The sequence below is a fragment of the Aptenodytes forsteri genome, unplaced genomic scaffold (assembly GCF_000699145.1).
Source record: "Aptenodytes forsteri isolate BGI_AS27 unplaced genomic scaffold, ASM69914v1 Scaffold81, whole genome shotgun sequence".
Classification (NCBI taxonomy): Eukaryota; Metazoa; Chordata; class Aves; order Sphenisciformes; family Spheniscidae; genus Aptenodytes; species Aptenodytes forsteri.
In genome coordinates this window covers 4,605,575-4,626,114 of record NW_008795259.1, presented here as the reverse complement: position 1 = coordinate 4,626,114, position 20,540 = coordinate 4,605,575, and the positions used below count along the sequence as shown (strand labels likewise).

The following is a 20,540-nucleotide window of genomic DNA, read 5'->3' as shown; positions in this document are numbered from 1 at the left end:
GGATAAATAACCAATGCCCTGGCTCACCTACAGAATGAGTGGATTCCTGGTTTTGGTGCAGTGCCTTAGCAGTGGGGCAGGATAAAATAATTTCTTAGTGGGTATATGATGCAGAAACAGGTTAATAGTAGCTGTGGAGAGTGTTTACTGGTATTTAAAACAAACAAACAAACAAAAATCCCCAAACCTTCCTTCCCACTTCTGCACTCCCATAGCCTGTCTCACAGTAGAAGGCAGCAGGGAACAAACCACCGCAAGTGAAAATGAATCAGTAGTAATTCAGCAGAAGAGCACTCCATTTCCCTCGTTGCCACGCTGGGACCTTCACTACCCTGGCTGTTGTTATCTTTGCAGTGTTCTTAGAGCAGAGAAAGTAGGTTGAATCGTAATGAATCCAAAGGTAATTGCCTTTGCTTTTTAAAGTTTAGTTTCATAAAGCTAGCTGATCACAGAGTGACAGGCCGAGACACACATGGATCTCGACTGCTCTTTCTATTGATACTGCCTGTTGAGTGGGCAGCCACCACAGAGGATGTCCACTGTTTCTGACCAGGGCTCTGATATCATGGGCTGGACAGTAGTTAAGTTTTGCAGCTTGAAGGAAGCTGAGCTATCAGCATGTTTTTTCTGGAGAAGATAATACATCCTTTGTAAAACTTCTACCTCCCAACAGGCCAGGCAGCTTTGGGGCTCTTCTCCATAGCTCTTTTAAAGATCTTTTAATCAATACAGTTTCCCTTTCTCACTGAAATTACATATACTGTATTTTTAGTATGTTCTGATGGAGCGAAAGGTGTTACTTACATCCAATTTTCCATATAACCACTTCTGATGACTGTCCCTTTCAAGTCTTTTCAGCCTATCCATCCTGAATTAACTTTTTTGTAAGAAAAGCCCTTTCGTGGTTTATAAATTTTAATACAGGATGCTAGCTGCCAGAAAGTTTTGGATTGCAACCAAAGATTTTAACCAGTCTACCCAGCAGATGAAATGAGGTACAGCTCCTGCTGCACCTGGAGACAGTACTTCTTTCATTGCTCTGTTTCAGAGTTATGACACCTCTGCTTTAGCCTCAGAAAGTCAGGAATTTTCCTTTAAACAGGCTTCCTGGAAATAGAGTTTTAAGGCTATTAATGGATAATTTATCACACAGTATTTTTCAGCCTTAAGAAACTCTGGGTTTTGAGGTTTGGTTTGTTTTTAGTATAGTAAATTTGGGACAGCTAAGCAGAGGTGAGACTCTTGATGTGATATCTTGACAGGAGGAGATGATGATAGTGGAGACCAACCCTCAGTGAAAGAACATCGTGCACTTTGATGGTGAAGTGCTTTGAACTTCAGCTTCAGCTGTTAAGCAGACAGATGCTGATTATGGTGGCTTTTTTATGTGCTGTGCAGTTCTTATTCACCCAAAGAAACCCATTAACCATGGGACACCATGTGTGAGTGAGTTGTGCTTGACCTGGATAAATGCCGCACCGTGCAACTTGCAGTGGATTACCTCTCCTGTGCAAATGCTTTTCCACATGAAAGAGCTCTGCAGAGCTCCAGAGTACGAGGAGTATCACCCCCGGAACATGGATAGTGTCTTCCATTATCATTTTCATCTTCAAAGATCTAGATATTTTCTACAGAGAGATATACATCTCAATTAACATTTTTTTTCTGCAAAAAGTGGTCATATGAACGCTTACAGAGAGGCTAAAAATTTGAAGGTGATAGTATATCTAAAAGGCCAGTACATGGCAGCTGCGGATTGATCACTGAACTGTAACCGGGATCTCTCCGTAGTTTGTTTCAGGGACATGCTCTCATCATTTATCACTAGGGTATCTCCAGGATACTTAGTTGCCAGGGACAATATAGTAAAGGAAGTCAGAATTCATAATTAATTAACAGGTTGTAGAGTAGTTGCACGCAGAGAGCCCTGTGGAGCAGTAAATTCCCTAGTCCTACCTCATGAGTTCAGTGCCAGACTTTTCTTGCTGTATGCTGCTGCCCTGTATAAAGCTGTTTCCTTTTCTGACCTTAAGCAGAGTTCCAGACTAGTGTTTTGGGCAGATCCCAGGGGAGTCATAAAGGTATATCACTTATGACACAGTATGTCACTTAATCTTAGGCATACAGTTATTTCAGCCCCCACGGTGAAAGAGTCCAACATGACCGCTGATTGTAGAAATGTATCGTTTTGGATAAATTCCCCAATCCGTGTTTGGTTGGGAAGGGTGAGAGGGAGGAGGGGAGGGGGAAGAGAATGGTTTTTCTGTTCTATCATCACGGATGTCTGTGAACTTTCAGTAAACAGCATGACTTTCTGAATCTGGTTCATAGCTTTCATGCTTGCTTTCTAATCTGTTTCAGAGCTGAGCAGCTGTAAGCTTATATTGTTTCCCAGGGACCTGTTGTTGCATACTAGAGAAAGAGCAGACGTGCTTTAGCTCTCACTTGTGCACTACTGTGTACAGTACTTTCTCTGCTTCATGACTAGCATATAGCAATCCTTTAATATTTTAGATAGTGGCTCTCCTGTTCCCCGAAGTCTAAAGTTGTTTCTTCTTTGAGGCTTATTGCGATTTGAATCTTACTGAGATTTCTACAGAAATATTCTGTAAATGATATAAAAGTCTTCTTCAAAACACCTTATTTGCAAATGATTAAAGGAGGCAGACTTCTTTCTAGGCATGTCTACAGTTTATGACCACTATCACAGTGAGGAAAAATACGAAGACATGATTTATCTGTAAAACACAATTGATGATTCAGATATGAAAGATATTATTGGAACTTCTCTGCTACGTCCTATGGCCAGTCCAGCCACAAAATGTGCATCTCTATGGCCAATCAGAGAACAAAATCTGCATCTCTCTTGATCAGAGTTTCAGAAAAAGATTTTTTTTTTCCTTATTTGTAAAAGATACAGCATTAGAATGAAGAATTTGAACTAGAACTTCATAAAAGTAGGCTAACATATATTCCCTGCCCTTTCTTAGTTTATGACTGAGTTTTCGTTAAGTGGATGAATACAGATCAACCGTAGGATAAAAGCTGAAGACAAGAAGGTGGTCAAGGTTGCTGGAGTGAATTAATTTTTAAGGAAGGAAGAGGAACACGGAAGTTCCAGATATATAGGGCAGGGATATATAAGGCACGAAAAGGACACTGAAAGGAATAAAAATAAATGAAAAGTCAGTAGAAAAGTAGGAGAGTGGTAGATAAGGATAATCTTAAAAAGGTCTTAATTTAAGGAATTAAAATATAAAACAGTAGATAATAATTTTATTATCCGAGCTTCCGAAAAGTTGACTCCTGCTGTATGTTTATGAATCAATGTTTTCTTTTATCTGTCCTGAGATTTTATTTTAGGGATTTGAGCAATTTTTTTAATAGAAGAGGAAACCAGTATGTTCAGAGGAAAGCCAAATCTTACATTGTTTTCTGGGAGATACAGCATAACATGTTGACTTGTACCATTTTCACAAAGGAATTTATTATATGGACACAGACAGAGTATCTTCAATTTCTTTTCATATAGGAAGGCAACTTCTTCAGAAAAATATTCAAGAAAAATTTTCCCCTTTTTTCTCAATACTGATCACTTCTAGAAAATTGAAATATATTTTTGTGTGCAATATGACTATATAGTTGAGAGAATACTGAGAGGGAGATGCAATAATAAACTTCAAATACATAAAAGGTATCTGCAAAGGAGAAGGGAATAAACTGTTATTGTCATCCATGGATAGAACAAGAAGAAATCAACTTCAATTGCACCAAGGGAAATTTAGATCATGCTTTAGGAAAACCCTCTAACAGAGAAAATTGTCAGCACTGCACCAGTTTGCTTAGAGAAGTTATGGAAGCTCCAGCACTGGGAGTTTTTAAGAATAAGCTCTATGTATGAGACAAACTTTCATACAAGTTCAAGAACTGTATTTGCTCCACGTTGTCTTTTAGCTGCATAAAGACAGCTGACTTTCCTCCAGATCTTCCCACTGTTTTAGTAATAAATTGCAGGAAGACTCAGTATGGATATAACTTGAAGTACATCATGTCCTATCCACTCTTACCTAGATTGCATAAAATTTCATATAATGCATCTCTGAGTGATCGAGGGAGGTTGTTTTATAACGTCTTTTTTTCCAGCGGTGGAGGTCACAGTGGCCTGGTCTAAATTACTGCTTGTAAGTCAGAGCTAATTGCACACTTCCTCCCCTGCCCTTAATATATAGCCTATGCAAACCTGATCCTTGCCAGGAAGTAGGTACAGAAATGTCAGGAGAACATATGCTGCTTACACTTATGAGTGAGCAATGGCTGGAATGTGGAGTGTGCGTCATACACGTGCTGCAAACTCATGCATGGCAGGCGGCCCCGTGTTATTTCTGGGGGAAAAGCACCCCAAGCCTGCACAGCAGTAACATATCAAACCGGATTTGGGAGTTTTGGAGATACCTTGTCTAGAACAGCTCGAGATTGATGAACATGGCACCGTGTTCTCCAGATAAGGTTCAGCGATAGCAGTCTTCCACGAAATGCAGCATATCGCAGTACACAGCTTACAGCTCAAGAAAGCTGGAAGAAGACTCTACGACTCAAACATTTCCACTTGTGCTCTTGGTTATAATGTTTGATGCCAGCAGCAATAAATGTATGAGGTGCTCTGTCTGGGCCTTTAATGGTTAGGAAATATGAAGAACTGAACTGAACTAAATAGAAAAGACTCAGGCTAAAAAAGCGGGGAGGGGGAGGAAACCTCCTTTTAACGTGGGTCCAATAGAAGAAGATAAGGTAAGGCAGGGTAGTTAATTAACAACTCAGCAGTACAATCAGAGGACCAAGAGTTGCTGAAAACTATGTGAACAACTTTTTTAAACAGAAAGCAGGCTTTCTTTGCACTGATAAGTTGTCATGTGAAATTAAAACCAGCAAGTATTACTTCTTTTTACTGATTAGAGACTGTTTGGATGTTTTGGGCTATGATAATTTTTTTTAAAGATGTTTTTCTCTAATACCTATGAGACTGACATCCAAATGCTGTGGAACTTGAGGTCCTCCTGTCCTTCACAGGCTTTGGGTCGGAACATGCTAAAAGCTTGGTCCAGGTGTCTCTGAACCGGAGGCTCGCTGTTCAGAAGCAGACAGCTAACAGAGCTGGGGTAGCAAACAGACTTGTCTGTGATAATTTCCTAATGCTAGCCAGCTTTCCATATTTGTGTGTGCAGAGAAAATAACACTGACCGCAGTTTGAGTTCAAGAGAGAAATCAAAAGGAAGACTTTACTTCTGTAGTCTGTCCAATCTTCACCTTTAGCCCCTTTATCTATGTCTATACAAAGTACAGAGTTTTATCACATCTCTTCCAGGCTCATTGTATCATGTATCATGCAGACATGTTAAAATGTGGAAGTCACAGTAGCAGCAACTTATCCATTGCTACTTTGTTGCTATTTCTTCCAAATTTTAGATGCCTCTATACTTTGAAAAGTACACAATGCTCTTTTAGGGCCTTTTTCAACTGAACTTGAAATAAAAAAGAAATACGGGTTAATTTTTTATATAAAAGCCACTTAAAAGGATTCAACATCAGTGGGGCAGCAATTGTATGGAAGAAATAAAACTCTTGGCAGATTATTAAATACCATCCATTTTCACAGTTGATTAGCACTATATTATATAGTGCAGGTGTTTGTTACACCTGTGTGCAAAAATTCCCAGGGTTCAGTATCAGCCTTTGGGCTGATACTGTCATCGCCATGGTGCAGTGACCTAGTGTAATATTCTGAAACGCAGTATTAGGCAAAGTTAGGCATATGGGGAATTGTGTCATCTTCAAAACTAGTGGAATTGTTTTCTTTCTACAGTATTTTGGTCATTTGCGTTTCTTTATTTTCAATTCATGAAGGGTAACCACTGCTGTAGCTCATACCCTTAATCTCCAACAGACTTTTTAGCAGTTTTGGTGCTGGGCAAATCCAATGACCATTCATCACTAAAGTTTGTGAGATGAAAATAAGAAAGCTGTTATATGGGCTTATTTTGTGTGTTAATGATTGATAGGTACAGTTGCTAAGAGTGACTAGGAAAAGTGCATTCAGGTATTTGGCTATTAAAAATATCTCAAATTATTTACATAGAATATTACTGAATTTCATAAAGTAGCTGTGGTAATAATCCACCCCACAAAGAAAGCAATGTTCAAATACTTTAAAGAATACTATTTTTCACAGAAGTCTTTCCCTTAAGTAATTCATTCTCACTGAACTCTTGAAAGGTATCTGAATATGTAAGATTATTTCCAGTTTACAGAGCAAGAGGCAGGGATCACAGATTCCCAGCTGCGAAGAAGTTACTGGCAAGAGCTTTCTGAGCCCGGAAAGCAAGCCGAGTTTAGTTTTTTTTCATTTATTCCTCTTTCTAGCCACTACACAGCAGTTCTCTCTTCCAGTTCACTTCAGCTTCAGACAGAACTACTAACACATACTGAAGAGGTTTTAATGAAATTTTTTTATAGTTTGCTTTCTACATTTTGAAAGTGTGTGGCATTTTTGTATGTCATGGCATAATATTAAATCAATAGGACTTCACAGATGATACTTGATAATAGGATCTTACCTCACAGAGCTTAAAATTTTTATTAGTGTTTATAGTATTGGTTTGAGGTATTTCACATAACGTTTCCCTGGGCAACTGTTAGGACAGATTTAAATGTTTAACATATGTGGCTGTGCGCGCTAATATAACACATGATTTTACCATTACTATCTGTATGTCCTTTTTTTTTTTTATCATTTCCTTGCTTTTACAAAATAATGTTCCTTTTGGAGAGGATCCTGGTGGCTGACAGGCTTTGCCTATGAAATCCCCCAGAGCAGGAGTCCTAGCTGGATGGGTGGCAAGGTCTAATAAACCTTTAACCTTTTTTTTGTGCAGTGGGTGGGGGGACAGGGGGGAAGCTCACCATGAACTCCTGCAGGGATCTTTCATCCAAGATAAATGGCTCTTCAAACCTGGCCATTTTACAGACATGCAAACACCTCTCCTGGAAGTTTGTGCCTAACAGGGGCTTCTGCAGATGTGAAACTGTCAGGAGGGTTTAGTTTATGTTTCTAACAGAGATGAACGGAAGAAGGCAAAGGGGTTCAAATATAACTGCTCTCTGCTGGAACTGATGTGATGTGATGTTCTTTGCTTCGGTATTCTTTTCTTTTTTTTAACTGCTGTCCTGTATATTATTCTTTCCATGAAATAGGGATCCCTAAACTCCTTGTCTTTTTTTTTTTCCTATCCTGTTTCCTATTTTAAAATCATTTAACCTTCTCAATCTGCTCAGTGAATATGCTATGCACAATAACACATGGTGGTCACCTCTTGGTACTGTCTGTTATGTAAAGAAGAGATTTCAGTCCATGTTTTACGGTCATGCATGGACACAGTTCACCTTTCACTCACAGTAACACGCTGCTCTCAGAAGGTGACAAATGTACCTAGGAACTTTTTTCCGTTATTAACCTGTGGTAACTGGAGAACAAGCTCCTGAATTAGCTTATCAACACCGACTATGTGTTGATTCATAAATGACTGTGGGAGAATGCCTTTGGAAACTTTTGAAAACTTCAGCTGTGATTGACTCTAAAAAACATCTTTGGCACCTAAAAATAAAGAGAAGACCTTTCATATTCTTCATTTAGTGAACAGATGCAATTTTGAAAGGCTATTTAGTGTGTTAGATATGCAGAAATCACTACGTACTTTACCTAATTATCCCTCACACTCCCCATTTAAAAGATGGAGAAACTGAGGTTGGCAAAAGAAATAATTCACTGGGATCACAAAAGAAGCTCTTGATCCTTTGAGTAGAGCAGCAGTCTGGCTGTTTTACAACCAGCTGGCTGACTTTATCTGTTGATTTCTGTAAGAGGTACAGCACAAGTGCAGACTGACCTATGTGTGGTCAATCTATGACAGTCATTTGTCCAAGGTATCCTTTTCTTTGTATTTCAGAGGCAGCCTTTTTCCATCAAGGTGATCCATACTGATTTGCGTCTTGCTCATGTGGAATATCGTTGGCTTGAGATGAGAAGTTCTGGTTTTATTCTTTCTTTTTGATTCTGTTTTTATTTTTCTAACCAACATGAAAAATGTTCAATAAATCAGACCTACACCTAGGGGAATCCTGTTCCCAGTCATGACGTTTCCTCTTTGTCCAATGTTGTCTTTCTGAAAGAAATGAAGGCCTTTTGCAAAAGCAAAACTTAAACAAACTGTTTGAGTTATGAATATTAATCACTGGTTTTGAGACTTTTACTGGCAGACAAATAAAGCAAAGAACTGAGTCTCTCTATCAAACTTTGTATTTTGGAATTTGTATGACCAGATCGTAGTAAAACATAAGAGCCTCTTAATTTGTGGCAAATCAGTACAGTCTCGATAAATACAGAAGTAAATTAAGATATCAGCTATAAAGAAAATTGCTTGTGTGTAAAGAGCTGGCTATGTGGTAGCTGAAATATAGGGTAGAGAAAGGAGCTCTGATTTTTTCAAGTATCTGCATTCCAGTGTCTCCTCCTTCTTTTACTTTCTTTAATGTATTGTTTTTTAATAACTCTATTGACTTCCTGCCTAGCATAACAGGCTTTTCAAGCAATAGAGGTTTTAATCTGAAAAGCTCTCCTTAAGACATAGTAATTTCAAGCAGCCACATTTAAGGTCCCTGTAAGGACCCTTATTCTCTTCAGAGCAGCGATCACATTACATACTAGGCTTTTGAAAAGCAACAACACCACTGCCAAAGTGTCTCTACCCTTAGAGACGTCTCACGTATCGCATAGCCTTTTTGCTGTCAAATTCCATTGGAGTGCAAATAGTTCAGTCCCTGCTAGGGCTGATGTCACTGAACCGAGTGCATTTAGGATGCGCATCTCTAGATTCACTTCATTTGGAAACAGATACATATATATATATTAAAAAAAAAGAATGGATCAAAGGCATTTTTCTTCCTAAATAATTTGGGTGTCTCTTTCCTCTGTTCTAGTCAATATATGAGAGTAGTTCATAAATTAGTTGAGCTGGAGTTGCCAAACTTGGCTGTATATCTGAGCAGTCTGGATGGGAAGCCTTTGCAACTGATATTGTCCTCGAGCAGCTGATCATCAGAGCGTTTCCTTCCCCTACCCAACCCAGCAAAATGACCACATCCAGCAGGCAGAGCTCTTCTACATCTATGGTCAACAACTTGGCCAAAATATTCGATCCAAATGCTTTGCAAAACCAAAGGCCTGATAACGGAATGGACCCCCCCCAAATTCTTCATGTTGCAAGCAGTGATGTCAGCACATCTGAAAGTTTTAACATCATGGATATGAAGTTTGCCTCCCTTGAACAGAAAATAGACAAGCTGTTGACTCTGCAAGACAATGTCCTTAAGAAGCTTAACAGTGTTTCCCAAGACATCTGTTGCATTGAAAAAGACATTGAGATTGCAAAGGCGGAAACATCTGAACCTGGATCAAGGATGGAAAGAAACAAAAGTCTGAGAAGTAATGAAATGAAGAGGCTTTGCCTTAGAATGGAAAAATCTCTTTCTGATATAAACAGGAATGCAGAGCGGCAGGTTAAAAGACTGGATGGACTGGAACAAAGTGTTTCTGGACTACAGAAGTTTGTAGGGCCTCTGGTTGAGATGGTTAAAACATTAGTAATTCATAATTCAAGTGTAAAACACCATGTTCAAAAACGTAAACTTTGCAAGGCAGGTGATTATACAAAAGAAGCTGGACATCTTTTTAGGATGCACATTTTCTCAGAGACAACAGCTGATGCCCTGCTCAGGAAGAAAAGTGAAAAGGTGAGCCCAGGTTTGTGTTTCGTCTTGTCAGGAATCATTGCAAGCTACGGGTATGTTCTGCTATATGCTTAGCTTTTTCATTTCGTTAACATTTAAGAAAGAACAACGAATATGCTCTAAAAATGAAAAGTATTAGAACAAACTGAGCAAGTTTCAATGCAAAGGATATAGAAAATCTACTGAGTGATAAATACCATAATTTTTTTTCTAATGATTTCTTTACAGTTGTAAAACATAACTAGGGGTCACTGACATGGGTGACAAAGATTGACACAGACTTCAGGAGGCTTGGGTCCTGGCCATACGTTTTACTATGATCTCCTCTGGATTTATAATTATCTGGGGGAATCAAGTTGCAGCAGTCATGTTGTATGCAATGGGGTCTAGAGCTTAGTGAAACTGGTAAAAATCCTTCTTGGGTCAGGGCATGTACCTACGTATGTCCTTTATTTCAAAGAACAACTTAAGTGTGCTGTTCTGATCTGGTATTTCTGCTGACATTGGTGGGGAGGGGGGGACTTCTAAACGGGGATCTGAGGTAGGGTTACCGTAACTGGAGCTGTGGCTTGTGTAAACTTCCTCGGGGGAAAAAACGCCTGTATCACCGTAACAGGAATTTTGTCCTGTTCTTTACAGGTCAGATTAAAAGACCACAAAAATCTCTTGAAAGGCTCGATTGATTATAATAGGCTCTTGTAAGGTAGTTTAACTATTCTTTGTTTGGTAAAGAAGCCCAGTAGCATTAGAAAATTAAGGAATTTCTTCTGACAAAGTGTGTTGATATTTAGTTAACCTACAGTGAACCAAAAAGGTTACCTTTCGTATTCTTTTCTGCTTTTTTTTTCTCCAAAAAAGTCACATACAGGCTTTACTTTTTGATACATTTAAAGAGTAACTCTTGAGTTTGTTTTTCTGAAGTTTTTGAGCAGGAAAAACATCATGTGAAGATATTATTGGAAATGGCATTCCTTGAAAAAAGAAGCACCCAATATTACTCAGACTGGTCTGGTCAGCAAACCAGGTGCTTTTCAGCTTGGTTACTCTTAGGCAGCCCCTCTTCTCAGGTAGACAAAGAAGCATTTGAGCCATCATAGGAAACTATAAAAATAGCAGTCAGTGCTGAGTAGCAGCAGAGGAGCATCTTGTAAAGCTCTGTCAGCTGGACTGGCTGATCTGCCACTATGTAAGGATATAAAATGTGCAGCCCTGTTTCCAGAGCATCATTAACTGAAGGGAAACGTTGCTCCCCTGCCAAAGGAGACTGACAACAAAAGTGGTATTTACAGGCCCTTCTTGAACATCAGGTTGGACTGGTTTCAATAAAGGAGTTTTAACAAAAGAGAAGTTTTCTTCTTTTGTACCATTACTTCGATGAGAAAAGGTTGCTTATTTTGAGCATCTGAGTTTAGGGCTTCTTTTACTTTTCAAAACATCAATGAAAACATCTGTTGTAAAAGCCCCATCGTAGTGAGACCCACAGGCCATCTCTGTAATGCTGCGATCACTGCAGTTTGTGGTAGAGCTCTACCTGTCTCAGTGAAATTACATATTCATCTAAACTATTTATGAATATAAACTGAATCAGGCCTGGGATGTTAATGAACTGGCAGCTCCTGGAGGCCCGAGTAGGTGCGAGGCTCTCTGTGCTAGCAATGCAGGGTAAGAGAAAGGAGAGGACCGTGCAGGCTTTGCTGGTGAGTTTGTGGGAGCCGGTGGGTGTAGTGGAAGGGCAGGTCAGAGGAGGAGGTCGTGCTCCCGGCAGGCCAGAGGGGAGCCAGGATGGCAGAGACGCAGGTGCCCAGTGGAGAATTCAGAGCAATGAAGGGCCTGGAAGTGGAGGGTAGGGGGCTTGAACATGATGGAAACAGAGGCAGCCTACTGACAAAGACCCAAAGAGGAGAGGGGCGAGCGGAGTCTCTGTCTTTTTCCAACAGCAGCTCCATTTGTAATCCCCTCACTGATTCATTTTTGTTTAGGCAGACTCTTGGTGACGTTGAGTGGACTTGGTAGGAGCTTGTCTAGCATGAGGGCTTAGGAAAGGCAGCACGAGCATGTCTGGAATCACGCTGGTTATGTTATTACATTGTTAATATTTTGTTTGTTTTATGAGATAGCATACATATGTTAGCTTGTCATTACCTTCCTCTCTGTGTGTTTGATTTATTAGTAAAGAACCATCATAAAATTATCAAGCTATCCTGTGAACAACAGCTGGCTTTAGTAAACACTTAGTCATCTTGGGTTTAAGTAAAAACAGACTTGAATTCAGCCCTGCATTAAGAATAATAGATGGTATGATATCCTTCAGCAGAGACTGCTGAGCTTGGCTGTCAGTTTAGTAGGAGCCAGTATCTACCAGCGTTCAGGGCAGACTCTCCTCTGCCTGAGGGGGTAGGAACAGCATCTCTGAGCAAGTTAGTGAAAAGACTGGGCCATGAGACACTGTGAAGTTGGTTGCATGTGCCTCTGCCTGCCACATATTCAAACTGGATTTACAAGTGAGGTTTTAAATTGTTGTGACAAAAGCAAAAAGAAAAGCAAAGGAATAGAGAAATAGGGGATCTCACCCTTGCAGAGTTTTACTCCTGAAATGTACCACTGATACCTGGTGGCATAGCAATGAACAAACCTACCTGATTATGCAGAAATCAATCCTTGCTTCTGTAAACACAGTCCTCATCACTTTCTCTAGTCCCACCTGACGACAATTTTGAACAATGCTGACCCTGCAGAAGTGCTGGACGCCAGGCAGTAAGACCAACATCTCTTTTATCCTAGGTGGACTCTGTATGGCAACACTGAGCAACCCTGCAATCACTTTAGACATACACAGTCCTATTCTGTTCCCTTACGGCTGTGAGCAAGGTGATCCATTCACTACAGCTAATTTGGAAGGACAGTACCCGCTTTTGTGCGCTGCTGGTGATGGTCAGATATTTTGGATGATGTGCCTATTTGTCATCCACCCTGTCCCAGCTACGAGCAAATGCCACCTCTTAGTTCTAATGGCTGAGCTGTCTGACAAATATTTGGCTGTCCCCAGCCTCGTTCTGCAAAATAATCCAATCATTCTTAGTTACTGGTAGGTGGTGCAATAGGTGGCCATGGATACAATTGGATAAGGCGGTGGATTGTGTTTACATACTGCTTAATCACCTGCCTTCCCATCCTTCCTTCTTTAGAGAGGTGCTGCTCTTTGCTTTATTAATGGTAGGATTGTTTTTTAATTTTCCCTAACTGGCTCGTTTTACAGAACTGGATTAAGCAGAGAGCAATGGAAAAGGCAGAACGGTGGGGAGGGAAGAGGGGGAATGGGAGAGAGGTAAAGAGGGAGTGATAATCAGCTGGGGTGTGTAATCTCTCTTCTGGCTTCAGCAGCAGCTGGAACAGTTTCCAGATCACAGGCTCCACAGGGACTTTCTGTGCTCTGCAAAATACAGGGATCGCTCTCCTCTGAAGCAAAATTTCTGCTTTCCTGCCTTTTACTGCCATCCTGAAATACCTCCACTGCCTCATACAGGAGGTTAGTTTGTTTCTGCTTTGGGTTGGAGTTATAATATTGTGTAGCCTGCAGACACTTCATGCTTTGTCAGCGCTGCCAAATGTCTCCCAGCCATTTTCCACCGAGTGCAGCGTGACCCTATCACCACATGGCTGAGAGGAGTAGCATGTATTACTTGTCATTTTAAGTTATTTTCTCACTACTACCACCCAGGGAAATCAGCAGTTCTACAATAAGGGTCTTTAAAAGTCTTGAGGTTTTCCTCAAATTCACCTTTTTAAGTAGTCCGTGATAATTCTGTTGTGAAATGACTCTGTAACTCCATTTTCAGTCCTATTCCTTCCCCTTATAAAGAAAGGGAGTAAAATAATACTTCACTAATTTCCTCCAAATTAAACAGTTTAGAGATTCTATACTATTAACCCGCGAATACTCACCTGGAGAGTTGGAAAATCCTTTTTGTTGCCATCGTAAAGCGGTGTTGAACTTTCTGCAGTTGCCTACAGGTTGCTGTAACTTCAGTCTCCTGCCATTTCTACAGGCTTTGCCATAGGACTAATAACTATTAGCAGTTTGAGGCTGTTTCCCACAGTAAAAACACCCCAGCAGTGGGAGCTGTGTTTTCTGTTTGAACCCTCTGTCCCTCCTGTGCAGGTATCGCACTGCAATCGCAACTCACTGGCTGCTTTAGTAGGAGTCTGCAATGAAACTGCTGTTTGCCATGTGTGTTTTAAGATCCATTCAGCCTCAGTCTATAACCATTCTTCTGATTCCTTCATTTTGCCTACAAATACTAACGGGTCCCTTATGCATTATTTAAATTCTCTCCAGATTGGCTGTGTTCTGTGAATTGTTCATATTCCAGCCAAATAGGCAGGAATTGTTTCATTTTCTTTTTTTCATCTGTCTGCAACAGTTTCTGCCGTCCTTGGTGGTTGTGAGGGTAGATGCTTTCTGCAGAATCTCAGCAGATGGGTTGTTCGCTGCTTGGGCAATGCAGCCAGTCAGCGCCTTCATCTGCTGTTATACTTGGGAATGCTCTTCTTCCCCTCAGGACTGATGCCTTTACCTAAATATGTTCTTGGTAGAGGTATTCCAGTTTTTGAGTGAGCTATAATACATTAGAGTTATAATTCTCTCTCTGACTTTGTCTATAAAAGTGGTACGTTTTCTCCAGACAAGACATTTTCATCTTGTTTTGCCCCATTTTCTCCCTTACTGACAGCAATAGGAGGTTTTTCGTGCCCTTCCAATTCAGAATGCTGTTTAATTTTGCTTTCATTTAGCCTCTGAAGTTGCTGTCTGCTCTACAATGTTCCCTGGGTAGGATACTGCCCTGGGCACTGTTGTGGTTTTGCTCTCTCTACAACTCTGAGGAACATGTGGAATCAAAGCAGGCACAGCTGATTTCTAAATACCTGCACACCACCTCAGATGGCTTATGGGCATGACATTAACGCCTGCGTGTTACAGCAACCATTTTAGGAATCCATTACAATTCCTTTGCAAAACTAGAGAGACCTCATGATGAAGATGAAGAGATAACTGGTAAGTGCAGGAGAGCAAGACAAGGCAGATCATCAGAGAGCAGTCCTGTAAGAGCAGAAGGTTCCTCAAAGAGGTGAGACAGTGGTAGGAGGGATTTGCTCAGGCAAGAGGTCTTCGCCCACTCCAGTCATCTAAAATCCACCTTTTGTCATTGGATATCCTAGCCGTTTATTCAGTTTTCAGGTGAGGACTCCCCTCAGCCCCTATCAGAAGTCAGATACATCAGCCAGTAGTAAGGGTACCATGCTTGGAATGTCTTCTCTGGTAGGAGAGTGCCATTGCAACTGAATGCGGGGTCTCCACCACACTGGCTTTTGATGACAAGGGTAGCCACTCTGGAATGCAATTAATTTGGTTCCATCCTGGCAGCACCCTGGGTTTTGTGCACATGTGCACCAGTGAGGAGGAGCGGTGATGGGTGGCTGGGCAGCAGCCCCTGCAAAGCCTGGGAGGAGTCCCACCACATGCCATTCGCTGGGTGCTGCCTGCAAGGTGAGGTGCCACAGGAGAACGTCTGTCTATAAAGGGGAAATAAAGAGATCCCAGGTCTTTTCCCTCCACCCAAACCCCCTTCTTGTTAAATGAAGTGCATTATTAGGAAACCTGCATTTCTGGAGTCCAATTCAAAGTGAGTCATCAAAGCTGTAGGGGATAATTTCTGAAGTTCGTAACCCTTTGGAAATCTCCCAAAAGTGTGATTTCCCAAAAGCAGCTTAGGAAGGGCGGTTCAAGAAGTCTGAAGATATTTGCCATTCGTATTACATGTTTAGCTCAGGTAAGTTAGTAAAGCTGAGAAATACTCTGTTAACAATGAGGCTACTTAACTGATGTTATAGCAAAAAATTGCCTGAGTAGTTTGACAAATGGGTGGTTTATGCCTGCTGTTAAAAAGATCTGCCACTGATTTGGCTTTCAAGCTGGACTTTTTTCCTCCTTTCTCACACTGTGACAATAGTCGAGCCCACTTTAGAGGATGAGCCATTTAATGGTAATAGGGAAAACGTGGAGAATAGCACCTAGGAAATTTTGGGGTTATGGCACAGGTCCATATGAGGCACATGCGCACCTGTGAAGTACATGGGACCCTGTCAGTCATCACACATGTGAGGGCATTGAGCAGTACAGAGAAGGGGTAGATGTGAGGCTGTCCAATATGTTGGTATGACAAGCAGCCAGAGTCTCCAGTGGTTGTGTTTGTGTGACGGTGCCCCTGATTTGTTCAGGTGAGAAACCCAGAAGTGATAATAACAGGTTGATTTTATTTCATTTCCCAGATGCAGTGAAAGGATGTGTCAAAGCCAGGTAATGCTGAATGCTCTGGTCTTAGGAGGTGGATTGGTAGACTCAGATTTCTTGGTCATTATTACAGGCCTCTGTGTATTCCAGAGACATTAAAACTATACCGATCGATCGGAGTTAAAAAATCTACCTCTTCTTATGCCTGATGCTGACTCTGTTAAATGACAGTGACTAGTCCTCAAGGCAAAAGTAAAGATGTTTAAAAGCAACCTGTTACTGTTAGTGCAATATGCTGTGTCTTCACCATAGCAGATGGCACACTCGAGGCCATGGGCTCCGTTAGGAGCCTGCTTGCATGAAAGCCTCTTCTACGCTTCACTGTAAGACTCCCTGTTTTGAGAAGAACTGCCTGGCAGGAGGAAGCATCCATTTGAAACAGGACAGCCACTGCTTCTCCAGTGCAGCGAGTGGGAAGTTGGAAAACTGAAGTGGGGAATGGACAAGGCTTTGGCTTCACTGGTCTTCAGCTTCTCACCTAGGATGGTATTATTCCAAGCGATTTTTCAGTATTTAGTATGTCTTCATGCAGAGGTTGTTACCTCATTACCAATGTATTTTCAAGGCAGCAGCTCACATAGAAATTATCTTGTATTTCCTAGTGGGGGAATCACGATTCTCATGGCTCAGAGATTATTTTTGTGTGTGATTAAAAGGTACTTGTGACTTGAGTTTGGTTTATACAGAAGAATGATTTCTTCATCTAGTTCAAGGAGCTCTATAAAGATCATAGAAGAGTCAAAATCTTTGCCTGAAGGTGCCAGCAGTTTGTGTAGTGTAGCAAAAAATAATGACATGGAAGCAGAGGTACTGCCTACCAGTAAAAGCAGAATTCCCATGTGTATGTTTTTTATCACTTGTAAGTTTGTATCAGAAATACATTCACTGACTATTTTACATTGCTGGGGGGAATAAAAGGGTGTGTATTGAAGCATCACCACGCATGCTGTTGCCTCAAGGTCTCTGTCATGCGTGATGCATTCTCCCGCGTACCGATGTGGAGGTACTGGGAGCATCCACAGTACCGTGCTCAGGTGGCAAAGCCCATGGCTGATTTCTGGCTGTTAGTGAAATGAATTCATCGCAAAGCTCAAATAACTTAATTATGTTGATAAATGGATGGTGATCAGGTCTTACACAAAACCAAGATATCTTGTCATAATAAAGCTCTGCAAAGTATCTTAAGAACATGAGAAAGAGACACTGAGTAAGAAATGTGGTTTAGGCATATGCAAAGTTTTGTATCTTGGTATCGGCTGATTGAAGTTGAGAATTATGTCTTGACATCAAATGAAATGTGATGGGGTGATAAAGGACCTCTAACTAAAAGTTTGGGGCTGCTTCATGAGGCCATTAATTACAAAAATTTTTGCAGTAGGGAAAAAAAATCAAAGAGTTTTATTTTGTGAATAAAAAGAATTTGAAAGTTAGCTAGGAAAACATTCCAAGGGTAGGACTGCTACAGTATAAAGAAGGAATTTAACTAAGTACAACTCATTAAAAAGGAGTCAGATGTCTATAAAAAACATTAATTTCTTGCTGCATTTGACATTTCCGTTAAAATATATTATATTTATAAATATAATTGCTTATTGCTTAATTTCTGCAGGTTTCTAAAGAAAATTTAAATAATTTCTGAAAGTGTTTTTTTTTCCATTGGTCTATACTGAAGTTTTAGCCTCTGGAGTATCTCACATTATTCTGTTATCATCACGTGGGCTTTTATTCTGTCTCTATTACTTAGGGTCTAGCAATACTCTGTATTAAAGAATATGTTTAAGTCTGGAAAGTGTATTTTTGAAGACACAATACCAACTTGTGTAGGTACAGACACCTTTTTGCTTTGGTATATTTTGCGGGGTCACAATGCAACCTTTCATATTTAACCTTTTGTGGAATTAAAATGAAAACTTCATTGAAAGCTTTTGGCTTGTATGTATAGGGAAAATGACTGTAGTGCCATTAACCTCGTTGTGCATATTCAAGTCATTAAAGAAAGGGGAAAAAATAAGGTGGAGACATAATTTCCACTAAGAAATATTGATTCCTATAAATTCAGAAATTACAGACTGGAAAAAGTCACGTCACCAAAATTCAGGAAGAATAATACATAAATAAATAAAATCCCATTAGGGATTAAGTTAAAAAGACCCTTAAGAAAGCACTGCTAACAGACTGAAGGAAGAAGAGTGTTATGAAGAGTAGTTGGGTGGGATGGATGTCATTAACAAACTACCACACCTTTCAGGTGAGATTTTCAGAAGATCGTGATGGCCTTGGGTGTTCACGACCTGTGGGCTCTTGGAGCAGCTGGCTCGACTGCCTGGGGTTGGACATTGCGGGGGCGCGTGCCTCTGACAAACTACAGGGAGGTCTTTGTGCCTCCCATGGTGTGCAGCCGGCCGGGAGAGATGCGTTGACTTCCGTCAGCTCCAGAGAACCTGGGACAATCCCACCCTTTACGGGGAAGAAATAATGAGCGAAAGTTTGTGTTTTCATTGCCAGGTCAAGATTTGACAAGTTGAAGTCACGTGTCGCTACAAATAGCAAAACATGGAGAAAACTGGGATGCTCATGTATAGACTACTTACGGGTCTACAAATAGTCCAGTATCTAGTCCTTATATTTGTATTTCTTATTCTAGTGCACTACTGACCCTATATTTATTGTAAATAGCTACATTTATTGATTCTGAAGGATACCAGTAAACGTTTCATTTGTGTTCTTTTTTTTGTCTTATTTAAATTTGTATGAGCTCTGCATCTGCTATTAAAATGTAAGAGCTCAGAAATAGTGCTTGAATAAACACTGTAGTAATTTATGTAACGCCCTGGCAGTTTCAGTTATTCGGCATCGTCCAGTGTTCCGCTAGATGGATTTTCAAAAGCTGGCTTCTGTATTTCACACCTGCAAACTACAGCAATATTTAGTAGGAAGCTCTGTGTGCCTGCAATTAATTCTGAATGCAGAAGTGAAATCTGGCCCCATGCATCAAAGAGCTTGGAGGCCGTTTCTGTGGTTATTTGCTCAGCTGACTGTATTTGATCAGAGCTGATGTCCTCAGTGGTATGGTGAGGTTGACATACTTACAGGAATCCGATTGCATTACAAATTGCGGTCACATTGCAGAATGAATAAGTCCGAGGCTTTTCCCTACTTCTTGTATTGCTTTTCGCCATTAAAAAAACAGAGTGAGCATTGGTTGATTCTCTGCGATCCATCTGGAATAGTGACATTTATATTTAAGTTCCGTGTGAACAAGGCTCCAATTTATATTTCAAGGGTACTTACCTAGTTGTATTTAGGCCTTTTTCTTTTTGTAGCTTGCAACTTCCTGGGACCAACTGCATCCCAAATAGTTGTCAGTCTCAGTTCTTATGCTCATATTACAGTTTCTTTGTCCCTTGCAGATCAAGATTTTCTGAACAAGTCCTGCTGAAATCCTTCCATGCAGTTTCATCCAGTTTTCCTCAACTCTTTTTGCTTCTCATGGAGTTTCCTTTCCCTTGAACTCAGTGTTTATAGCAGACACACATTGCTTTAATTTCATGCCTATTTTCTATATAGCCTGATGAAATTAAAACCAAAAAAATAAAGCATAAAAAATGCAGAGGGCTTACCAGAACAAATGTTTAGTAATGGGACTGATTCATGCCCAGAGTACAATAAGAATAAGCAGTGGGACTGCTTGCACGGTTAAGACACTCAAAATTAAATGCCTGGCCCTGTCTATTTTGTTGAAATATGTATTACGCTGTTTCAGCTGGTAGCTCAAAGACCAAAAGTGGTCTCTCTGGAAAATATTTGGAGGTATCTGCGTTTTTCACACCCTGTGGATCTATTACTAATAATGATAGTGCCAGTTTCATAGTACTGTGAGAGGAAGAAGGCAGGTGGAAAAGGAGCACTGAGCAACAGCAGACACCATGGTTTACTGTGGTCACTGTCCTACTACAAGTCTAGGAGTGGCTGATGAAAAAACACACTGCAAACGGCATAGGAATATGAGTAAATAGCCATAAAGATAACTGTGATAGCAGAGTTGTTATGAGGAGCTGTCCTGGTATAAAGCACCTCTAGATGTCACTGTAACATTGTAAAATGTAGATAAGAGAACGCTACAAAGCTGACGTTATTGTTTATACGCTCCGATTCCTGGTAACTGTTTTGGTCAGCCTGTAATAAATTATTGGATCAATAAAAATGCTGTTACCAGATGTTGATTAACAGCAAAAAACTTTTTGAAATCTGTCACTAAGACTGTTACTGAACATTTTACTAGAATATTAAATATTCCTAGCTTTGGTTTAACTAACCTAGTTTTTAACAGCAAAAGCTAGTGCAGGGCAAC

The 20,540-nt window shown here is 40.4% G+C and overlaps 1 protein-coding gene across 1 annotated transcript in view; it reads left to right on the top strand.

Annotated features, from left to right (window-relative positions):
* The first annotated feature begins 8,875 nt into the window (after positions 1–8,875).
* Positions 8,876–20,540, top strand: part of MYLK4 (myosin light chain kinase family member 4) — a 33,752-nt gene continuing 22,087 nt past the window's right edge. The window contains exon 1 of the mRNA XM_009279191.1: positions 8,876–9,843. Coding sequence (XP_009277466.1) covers positions 9,184–9,843 — 660 coding nt within the window. The 5' untranslated portion in view covers positions 8,876–9,183. The remainder of the gene's footprint in view (positions 9,844–20,540) is intronic.